Below are 11,675 nucleotides of genomic sequence, written 5' to 3'. Positions count from 1 at the left end.
GCCGCAGAGATTAAGTAAAAGAAAATATACTTGGAGGCGAGGAAGCCAAAGAACTTGGAGGCCAAGAAGTTGACACAGAAGTTCACATGAACGTTGAAATTTCCAAAAGGATGGCAGACAAGAAGTAAGCCACGTGCTGAAGTACTCAATTGAATGAAGTACCAAATGAAAATGGGATGGGATAGTCTAGTGGCCCCCAGAGACTGTGACTCAGTTAAACTGGGGTGGGACCTAGGCATCAAACTTTTTTCAAAGTTTCTCAGAGGATTCTAATGTGAGCCAGAATTACAAATCACTGTGTTAGAATAATCAGTGTGAAGTGAAAGGTATGGAGCTGCTGAATGGTACATACCTACCATAGCTCCTGGGAATGTGAAGGCCAAAGCAAATAGGAGATGCTGTCTTAGAAAGTTCGGTAAACAAAGAGAAGTTAAGTAATTTGCCCAAGGAGACACAGCTTGGAAATGTTTGGGCTGGGACTCAAACCTCCATCTGCCTGACTCCAAAGCCTAGACAGTCTTCATTCTACCATGTTGTCTAGGGGTCAGTATTTTAGCTCAGAAGATACAAAGAGATGTTTTGGAAAGAAGTGCAAAATTGCAAAATTCCCCAAATGAGATTCTTTTTTTAAGATTTTATCTATTTATTTGACGGGGTGGGGGAGGGAGCGATATTGAGCACAAGCAGGGGGAGCGGCAGGCAGAGGGAGAAAGAGAAGCAGACTCCCCATTGAGCAGGAAGCCAGACGTGGGCCTTGATCCCAGGACTCTGGGATCATGATTTAAGGCGAAGGCAGACGTTTAACTGACTAAGGCACCCAGGCACCCCCACCAAATGAGATTCTAATAGGCCACAGTGGGAAGGGGCAAATATTCCCAACATTCCAATATTTACCTCTTTATCTATCCCCCTTTTATTCCCCTTGACCTTCCTACCAGCTTTGTTTCCTTTTCTGTAGTTGCCACCATCTCTCCAGTAAGTGGAGGCACTACATGAAAAGGAGCCAACATTGTGGGCTGCCCTCATGGATGCCAGCTGGCCTCAATGCCCCCTTTTCCCAAGTACTGTTCTCTGGGGCCTCCTTCCTAGAGAGGGAGGAAGGAACAAGATACGGTGCTGCAGTCAAAACCAAGCATTTTGTCTCCCCCTACTTCTGCCTCCTGACATATCAGCAGCGCTGTATAATGAAAATCTAAATCATTTGTGTGCACACATAGCAAATGTTTATTTCGCTGTTAGCTTTGAGGGCTCAGTGGGGGTTTGATGCATTCAGAGAAGAGATCAACCCTGGGAGAGCCTAATCTCATAAGTAGACAAAATGAAAATTGAAGCTGAAAAGACACATCTCTACATCTGAAAGAGAGGCCAGTAATAAGTATCTTAAGCTCAGGAAATGCTTTTAAACCAAGGACATGGAGCGGAGATGACTCCTTGAAAGGGTCCTGCTTCCTGTCAGCTAAGAAAGCTTTACTGGGCCCGGTAAGAGATTGATTGTGCGTTCTAGAAATAGCACACCTTTCCCCTCAAACCACCAAGTGGGATCCTTCCATCTTTTACAAAATGCATTCACTAATTTTCTTGGAACTGCCCCCCCCCCTCGCCCCCGCCGCCAACAGGCTGCCTTGGGACCAAACACCACCCTGAAGTTTCTCCACATTACTACCTCTGCCAAAAGTGAAAGCCAGACTGAAGAAAGTGTCTTTGTCACACTTGAAGGGGCCAGGCTCTCCCTCTCAGTGCACCTTGTTTGACAGTTTATGAAGCCTGTGCCTCTCAGCAGCTGCCCCACCCCCTCCTCTTCCTAGGGTTTCCCCTCATCCAGCAAAACCCCCATATTGCCACTAATTCTTGCAGAAACCGGAAACCTCTTACCCAGAGGTCAGAGCCTTTCCATCTTCGTTTCCTTTCCATCTTGGCAAGGCAGGGTATCAGTGCCTGGCAGTCACGAGTAGCTGCAAGGGAACGGAAGCAGCTACTCCCTTGGGACCAGGGATAATGAGGGACAACATTAGGGAGAGGACATCGTCTAAGACACACCTGAGTGACTTAACACTTGCAGTATACCAAGGGCCACCCCAGGTGTAGAAACTATAACCTTATAGACAAGAAGGCATGTGAATTGGGCAGTTACTGCCAATCTGTCATTCTTTCCTGAAAGAATGTCCTGCTAAATGAGCTCTTATGAAATACCCAGCGGATTGTGAGCTTGTCCAGGTGACTAGCCTCCCTCCTGTCACCCCTCCAAGAAGATCTATGTGTTTCCAGGAGTCGTAAAGGACCCATGGTTCGTCACTCCATCTGTGTACACAGGTGGGGAGCATGTCAGCCAGCCAGGCATGGGACAAACCACTGTCTCTAAGGTCCTCACTTGACTCATTTGACCCTCCACTTGAACCATGGGCTCTACTTCCTCTCTGTTCAACAGCAGCCAGAGGAGGCGGGCTTAGCTTTCAAGAGACTACTCCAGGCCAGGGGGGGGGGGGGGGGGGGAAACAGGCTAGTCAGACATCTACGCAAAAACATGGCTTAACAGCAAAGAAACCAGACACAGGCAGAAAGGAATTTAAATTCAAATTGAACAAGGGGCTGGACCCCTCTGTTAGTATAAGCCCCTGAAGGCCTGGTTTCCTCACAGGAAAAAAAAAAAATCCTTTTAAATCCTATCTCCTTTCCCTGGAAAAAGAGAGGAAACATTCCAACTAACTAGTACCTTATACAAGGTGACAGTCATTTAAAATGGTTCTTAAAATGGAATTAACTCCTTCCTGCTCAGTCCCCTCTTTAGGGTGTAACTACTTCCCAGTGTGTTCAGGTGTCTGGGCCATGTTGGGCAGCAAATTAAGGCTTCCTGGAGAGCAATGTGTAAGGGAATGACAGTGTCAAGGGCCAAGTACACTCACTGAGCTGTTATTTTCCGTTTGCCCCTCACACCCCCCAAGGTTATTTCTCTGCCCTTCTCTGCCATGTTCTGTGCCAAAGCTGACCTCCGTGGACTGTAGCAACAGGCTTCCTTACCAGCTGGCATCTGGCTGGGTCTGGATAATGGTGGACACTGGCAGGAGATCAGAGTGGCAAGAGAGTGAGACATGCAGATTTTCTGCCCCTGTCTCCCTCCCGGCTGTGTTGCATTTAAGCAGAGTCCACATTGTGCTACCTAAAGCCATAGCTCTTTAGGCAGCTCCCCCGCTTGCACCCGTATAGCTCTTGCTGGGTTCCAATAACACACTTTCTTCCCCTTGCCCTTTCAGGCTTATAGGTGATAACAGCTCCCCGTTGTTCATAGTATCTGTTTGTCTCACCAGCACTGGCAGGTTCCTTTAATCCTACACATACCACCATAAACGGTCCCTGCATTAAGCTCATCTCAGCTAAGTATACCTTACTGAATATGCCATCTGTTTCTTGCCAAGACCTTGGCTTAAAGATTCATACCACTCACACAAATTCCATCCCACAGAATTTCAGGAGGTTCCCTATCCTGAGAAGAGAGATCACCTGATCTGTCTTTTCTAAGGAGAGTAGTCTGCCTTTTCTCAAATGCTTGACATACTCTCCGTATCTTGGGGTTTCCTAAATTAAAGTTGCCTTATTATTTCTACATAATAAAAACGAGGCTTGAGCTGGTTCCATTTTTGTTTTACCTGTTCTTAGTCATCTTTCTTACAATTGCAAACCCAAGTACACGTCTTCCCTTCCAATGAGATGTGTTCAACTTGCCTTACCTTAAACACGTAATCCAGTTCCACGAGGAAGATAATTCTTGACATGAATTCAGTCATCAGTTCCTCACTATGTTATTCCTCTTGTATTCCCCATCTTGGTAATAAGAACCACCCATATCCCAAAGTGGTCATCCCCAAACTTTCACTCACCCTCAACTACACATATCCATTAGACTAAGTACTGTGGGACCTAATCTAATTCCTAAATAGCTTCTTTCAAATTCATCCATCTGCTCGAGCCCCACAGTTACTACGTTAGTCAGGACTGGATCGTTTTACACTTGGTTTTACTGAAATATCTCTCATTTCTCCCTATTCTCTTTCATTCTCCTCACTGTTGTCAAACTGATTTTTGAAAAAACACAAATATGTTCATGTCACTTCCCTTTCGGGGTGATCCTTTAGGATAAAATCCAAACTCTTTATCCTGGTGTAGAAAGCCTCATGGAATCTGGGTAGTATCTCCCTTTTCAGCTTCATTTTTACCACCTCCCTTTTTACAACCCTATTCATTGCTTTCATGATGGTGCCATACTCTTTCATGTCTTCGTGCTCCTGCTCCTTCTTCTAGTACACTCTTGCCTTTGCTGACTAATTGCCCCTACTCAGTTCTCAGACTTATCTTAGGCATCATCTTTTCTATGAAGTTTTCTCATGCATCCCTTTACCCCAAGTTGGTTTAATAGCCTCTCTGCGTGATCCTTTAGGCCCCTCTTCTTCACTTACTAGCACTTAACACACTGGCAATTATTTATCTACATGTCTGTCAACGCCCACCACTCTCTCTTTGAGGGTAAGCGTTTCTTCTTCCTTTTATCCACAGCAGTTAGCACAGAATGTGGCATATAGTAGGATACCCAAGGGATGTGTCCTGAATGAGTGACTAGACGAATGAATGAGCTCATGAAGTATATGCTTGAATTCACTTACCTACATAAGGTCAATATCAGGACCCTGACCCTTCTTGAAATGGCATGTAACTAATGAGGCCAGTTTTGGCCATTTCTCCCCTTCTAGGTAGGGCTGTACCCAAACCACTCTGGAGCGATTAAGAATAGAAACAGATGAGCTGGCCTTTTGAGTCACAGGCTCTCCCTAATCCCTAAAGCGATAGTTATGGAACAATAGAGCTGGCCTGAATTAATTGGGGTGGGGGAGACAAATTCTGTCCCCGGGAGACACCAAGTTCTTCTACACCATCCATCAGACTTGAGCACAGATGGGATGGAGGCCAGCCCTAAAAATACATCAGCCCTAGGTGACACCAAAGCTGTGTTCTCTCATGTCTAATTCTCCCCAGATGGAGGGGAAAGCATTTGATGAGCAGTCTTTGAAACAGGCAGAGAAACTTGTATCATGCTAGGAATGGCTATAGGGGCAAAAGACCACTGTGAATTTCCTAGTCAATAAAAATGAACTCTACTAGAAATTTTAATAAGGAGCCAGCAGAAACAACCTTGTCATCATCATTGTGAATTCATGTTTATTGAATGTACAAGAAATGCTAGTCTCTGCTCAGAACTTTGGATGAACACCATTTCTGTATCTATAAGGGACTAGGGAATACTTGCCACTATTTTGATGCCAGTCACCCAGCCAAAACACAAAATGAACTCTTACGACTATTCTAAGGCATAATAAGGAAGGGGTCTTAGACTATATGCAGTCATCCTTGATTAATATTTTCCCCATTGGGAGTCACCCTCCCCACAAGCTTCCACACAACTGGAAAGGAAGAGAAGCAGGAGAAAATAGGAAGAGTCAAGGTATAGTCCTGAGAAAGTCACAAAATTTTGAGCAATGGCACTCCATAGATGTTTGGAGATGGCAATAAATATCAGGGGGAGGGCCATATGCATGGAGTGGTAGGAACCAGCCCTGTCCGTCTCCTGGTCCTTCCTTGCACATGTGTTCTTACACAACATTTAAGTGATAGACAGGAGCTGTAGATCTCTGAAGATCTGCTTGATTGTGAAGTTACGTTTCAGGTGAGGTCTTCTCCTTACTTTGCACAAAGGAACACTTTGGGACTTGAGGGCTAGTGGGTACTCACCAGCTGGGTAAATGTTTGAGAGAATCATTGCTCTTGATGAATTTTGTAAATAGCCACTGACCCAATGGCTTAAGGGAAAGTGAAAATGAATGACTGGTGATTTAAAAAGCATGCAAACATGAGGCTACACTAGTAGCAGGCGGGTAGCAAGTGGCCTAGTCTTAGTGCCTCTTTTCAAGGCCCTCTTCCCTTCTCTTTCCCACCCTCTCCAATCTTCTGCCAAAACTCAAGGTTTGAGGCAGTGGTCAAGCTCCATGGTGTAAGAATTGGTGTTCCTCATGATGCTCTCCGCCAACATGACAGGCTTGGGGTTTCTTCCAGCAAAGCAAGAGAGCCAGGTGCAGATCAACATGGCTGCAGCTGCTCCACCTCCAGCACAGTAATAGGCCCAGCCAAGCCGACAGGTACCTGTAGAAATAGGGACAGAGACATGAGGGTTGGTTTGCCTTCTCACACGTTCTCCTTGGGGTGTTACACAACATGTAATGTGATACATTACAATCACATTAATGTAATGTGATTACAGTAATCACAGTTAATGTAAATGTGTGAGTGCAACTGGGCTTCCTGTTTCCTCCTTTCCTCTTTTGCTGATGGCTGGTATTTGCTTTAGCAAGAAGTTATAGAATTTTATTCTGTTACAGTAGGAACCTGGGGGTGGTGTGGGTGGTAGCGGTGGTGATGCTGCTAATGAAACTGATGACAAGAACAACTTGATCAAGTGTCAAGAACTATGCTAAACTCCTTACACATACATCCCATTGATCATTACAATAACTATGTGAGATATGCCCTCTTATTATCCCTGTTTTATATAAGATGAGGTAACTGAGGCACAGGTTAAATTAATTGTGAAAAATCACACAGCTAGACAGCAATAGAGTCAGGATATAAACCCTGGCTAATCTTGACTCTAAAGCTCTACCTTTTTCTCCACACAGATGTGCTGCCATGCATGGACTATTTCCAAAGAACTGTATTCTGCATCATCAGGAGATTTGACAGGCACAAAAACAAATAAAAATCCCTTGCCCCTTGCTACATGCCTTTATCTTAACCTACCCTTTCAGTATCCAGGGAAGAAATATGCACTGGAATCAAGGCCAAGCTTGTAAGGCGGCAGTTTCAATTTAAAGGGTAATAGGAAAGGTCACCTGCTCAAAAACATCCACTCCACCACCTGCCTTTCTATCAGAGGTAGATTCTGTCCTTTGAAGTATTTATGTTTTCTCAGAGAATTTTCCCTCAGAAAATGTCAATGCCCAAAGAAAGGAGAGCTATTAATTTTTAAGGGAACAGAGTAACAACTAATTGTTAAAATCAAGTGCCTAAGCAAACAAGACTCCAGAAATTGGAGTAGATGTCAGTGGTAGAAAATTGTAGAGAGGCCCCAAGAAAAGAGGTAGGCAGTGACCTTCACCTACCTCACAGTCTTGCAGAAAGCTAGTCTTGACTATAGTTGGTCAGCTGGAGATGTCAAGACTGATCTTGATAATTTACTTTTTAATAACCAATTGTCTTTGTTCACATGGTGCTCAGTGAACCTTAATTTTCCTTCTTTTAGCTGACTATTTGGCATGTCATATAAAGAGTATAACATGGCCCCAATTTAGGCTGCTTTGCTCCTCCATTCAGGCCAACCTAATTTATCCCAAATTTCTCACCTCAGAAATAGTGTTCCTACCACCACCAAATTATTATTCATACTGTTTCTCCTGCCAGAAACAGCTTCTTCCCTCTTATTCACCAATTCATATCTTCCTCAGAACACTATCCAGAACTTCCAGGAAGCTTTTCCAGATTAATCCCAGTAGGCTCAAGTCATCTCAACCAAGTAGCCCTCCAGGAGTTTGTCTATATATCCCTTACATGAGTGTACCTGTTGGACAAAATTTTGGGAGGAAAATTTGCATATGACATATTTTTATTTGCCCTTTACCCCCTTCCAGACTGTTGGCTCAACAGTGCAGATGTATTTGTTTTTTTCTTGATAATACCTCCCATGCTCTGTCAACAGTGGGTGCTCACTATGCATGTTTTAGCCTAACAATACTCCAAATATGGGTATACTTGCATTTTTAATCTTCAACATACAAATCTATGGCTTAAATTTTTTGTTAAAGTTATAAAAGCAGCTGCAGTATTATTCTATTTGTTTCTGGAATGTGCTACAGTCCTTCCCACCGTAAGGCCTATGCATATTCTGTTGCTTAAAATGCTTACTGCATATGCACATGTATACAAATATTTCCCACCACTCTCTTTGCCTAGTCAATATTCAGTCATTCTTCGAAGCTCAGCCCAATCATTAATTCCTTAGCGAAGCCTTCTCTGACCTCCGTAATTCAAATTCCTTCATCAAAGGCCCTTATTAGCACTGTGTATATTTCCTTCTATACTTAAATGAAAGAGTGAATCCCTTATCCCCTGCCATGACAAATGTCAAATTTTAGTTCTTCAGCAGAGATAGTACTTTACCAATAGATGGAGGCAGTCATATAACTACTCGAAATCCCATGGCCCCACCAAAAATTATACTGAGAGCCAGACTACAGTAGATATGGAAACAATGCAATCCTTAGATGGAGTGAATTTGAAAGAGAAAATAATTCAACTGTCTATAAAGTGGCCTCAACATGAAAAATAATGGCGGGACTCTGGAAAGAGTAAACTGAAGAATACCATATTGAGGCAAGCAGCCAATAAATTTGTAACCTCCCCCCAACTTGTCACACCTCCTTTTAGACATACACACATACTCACTAAAAGTAGGAGGTTTTATATAATGCTTTGGGTTTCGCAAGGTGAAAACTCTAGAGATGGGCAAACCTTCAACTTCTGCCATCCTTAGGAGGAAGGTTGAAGGTTTTATTGTACTCAGTTCACAGACAGGAATGTGAGGCTTAGTTGATAGCCCTAGGAACTCTCTCAGAAGCAGAGAGGTAGAGGCAGGGATCTAGACCATCTCTTTACTCTCAGTCTGGTACTCTGTCCTCTCTACTGGTTTCCTCATCCTCCCAAAAGTCATTTTTTTTTCTCTTACAGGACCCTTGACCTATAAGCCCTAAAGAGGGGGCTCCTAAGTTAATTTGTAATAGATTCACCTGAGCTACTCCCATAGCCCCTCTAACCAAAATCTCCTGTGCTCACATGGTAGAGTAGACAAGAGCCAGCTCTGGGGTAGACCCACTGTCAGGCAACTTCCTCCTCTCTGGCATGCTCCCAATCTAGTCTAGACAAGGCATCAGAAGTCTTATTCTATTTCTTCAGTTGCTTGTCAGGTCACCTCCCCCCCCCCCCCGCCATTAGAGTAGCAGGGATATTTTTATTAGATACATGCACCCTGGGACTAGGGAAAGACTTGTTTCTGTAAATGAAAGGAATAAATGCATAGCATGGCGTTACCCCAAAGCCCTAGGCAGGAAGAAAGCTGACAGACTGGGCAGCTCCAGAGTGAAGAGCTGGCTAGAAGGGCTTCAATAAACTTTATCGAAGTCATGTCAAAACCAGGTATCACAGGGTTAGGAGCCAGCACCAAAGTGCTCCCATGGCCGCACCAAAGTGCTCCCATGGCCACACCAAATGCAATCAGAGTTTCCTCTCACAGAGACTCCTATTAGGCCACTGAACAGCACCTAAGCTCCAGGCTGCTGCCATACGGGGAGCCAAGGAGAAATAGAGGAAACATATCTTCTATCCAACCCTTTCCCCACAATCCTACCTGTTATTTGCTTGAGGGAATAGAGAGGTTGCATCAGTAGCATTGCAAAAGGGGAGAAAAAAAGCAAACCTTTCAAGAACTACATCTTCAAGTTGAGAGCTGCTGTCAGTATTCACCTACTCCACAGAAAGCTTGGACACTGGTCTGATGGCCTACAGAGGAATTTGTGTTTTCTATGGAAGGGTGCAAAATAGGGAACAGTAACCACCCTTTATCTCCAATCACGTTTTAGTGAAGTCCCATTGACCATCACCAATCCTTAAATCTTACTCCCTAAAGCACTGTTGATTCTTCTATTCATCTAACAAATATTTATTAAGTACCTTCCATGTGCCACACATTTTGAATATACCATCTCATTTGATTCTCACAACAGCCATGATTATTTTCATAATAATCATATTTTCAGCTGAGAAAACAGAGTCTCAGAAAGAAAAATTACTCTGCCGACGTACAAGTGTCAGAGTTTAGATGTGAGTACCAAGACTGAAAGTCCATGGTCACCTATTTCAACCATGCCAGGAGAGTGGAGCCAAGGATACAAGTTACTATGGTCCAAGACTTATGGAAAAGTGTGCCTTCAACTAATCACTTCAGCTTTCTGGGTCTCGGTTTCCTTTTCTTTGAGTGAAGGGAATTTTGCTGGACAGATTTTTTTTTTTTAAGATTTTATTTATTTACTTGAGAGAGAGCAAGAAAGAGAGAGAGAGAACACAGAGGGAGAGGGAGAAGCAGACTCCACACTGAGTGGGGAGCCCAATGTGGGGCTCGATCCCAGGACCCTGAGATCAGGACCTGAGCCAAAGGCAGATGCTTAACTGACCTAGCCACCCAGGTGCCCCATTGCTGGACATATTTTTAAAATCCCCTTCCAACTCAAAATTTCCATTCTACTATGAACACGATAAATGCTTTAAGAGACATATAATGGAAATACTACAGGAACATCTAGGAAAAGAATTATTTGTATCTGGGAGAATTCAGGATCACGTAGTGTTTTACAGAGAAGATAGCATTTCAACTTGACTTTAGCAGTGGGAAGTGGGCATTCTAGGCAGTCGGAGTGGTTGGTGTGAGCAAAGTTATGTAAGTGATAAATTTGACCACATGTTTCAGAAACAGTACTCCATTCAGAGTTGCTTCAGATAAGGAGCTCTAGTTGGCAAATAATAAGCTGAATATAGACCAGGAGGACCCATGAAATCTGGCATCTTTCCCACAAGCAATGGGGAACAATGGAAATTTTCTGACTAGAGGATGACATGATAGAAGAAGGTTTCTCAGGCTTGGCACTATAGATATTTTGGGCCAAAAAAAAAAATCTTTGGTGTATGGGGGTGAGGTGAGGTGGAGTGGGAGGGTTGTCTTGTGTATTGTAGCACCCTGGCTCCTACCTACTAGATGTCTGCAACTTATCCACCCCCCACCCCGAGTTGTGGAAACTGAAAATATCAACAGACATTGTCAAGCATCCCTGGGAGTGGGGGTGGAGTGGATTGCTTCCCATTAAGAATGACTGAGTTAGAGGTATAGTTTGGGAAGATTAACTTAAAATCTCTATATAAAAGGGATTGGAGGCAGTTGTATACTGTAGTAAGAGACCAGTTAACCAGAGGGCAAGGATGCTGGTACACACCCAACAATGCATAAAACAGCCTCCCTCAACAACAACAAAAAAATGATCTGGCCAAAAATGTCAGTATTTTTGAGGTTAAGCAACCCTCATCTAGGCAAACACGATATATTTACACTTTGAATTACCTCCAAAATGAATCTTGATAACTGAACAATTAGGCCAACAGAATGGAATCTTTTTCCTTAAGAACAGCTGTGCATGCTTTCCTATTGACCTGGGAAGATGACTGGAACTGGGGCATGGTCAGCTTTGAGCATTCTAGTATGTTAGCCCAGGGGAAGCTGGGGAAGGTCAAGGAAAGATATCTCACAAGGTATGCAGGAGGAAGCACTGATTCCCTGGGAGTCAGGAGACAGGAGTCTTTGAAGAAATCTCTTAACCCCACAGGACTTCAGTTCTCTCACCTTTAAAATCAGAGAAAGTAGTTAAGTACCCATCTGAAGACAGAGCAGTAAAGACCAGATGAGTTCTTGAGGTCCCTTTCAGAAATAACCAGGCTCACTGCTGCTTCACCTTTCAGATTAACTGCACCAATTCTGAGCC

The 11,675-nt window shown here is 43.7% G+C and overlaps 1 protein-coding gene across 2 annotated transcripts in view; it reads right to left on the bottom strand.

Annotated features, from left to right (window-relative positions):
• Positions 1-5,220: 5,220 nt before the first annotated feature.
• LHFPL1 (LHFPL tetraspan subfamily member 1) overlaps positions 5,221-11,675 on the bottom strand; it is a 46,912-nt gene continuing 40,457 nt past the window's right edge. For both annotated transcript variants that reach the window (XM_025853719.2, XM_073885771.1), the window contains one exon: positions 5,221-6,183. In XM_025853719.2, the coding sequence (XP_025709504.1) occupies positions 6,002-6,183 (182 nt within the window). In that variant the 3' untranslated portion in view covers positions 5,221-6,001. The remainder of the gene's footprint in view (positions 6,184-11,675) is intronic.

This window comes from Callorhinus ursinus, unplaced genomic scaffold, assembly GCF_003265705.2.
Source record: "Callorhinus ursinus isolate GAN/ISIS: 27379988/994484 unplaced genomic scaffold, GSC_fseal_2.0 scaffold65, whole genome shotgun sequence".
Taxonomy (NCBI): domain Eukaryota; kingdom Metazoa; phylum Chordata; class Mammalia; order Carnivora; family Otariidae; genus Callorhinus; species Callorhinus ursinus.
This window is presented reverse-complemented; position numbering and strand designations above follow the sequence as displayed.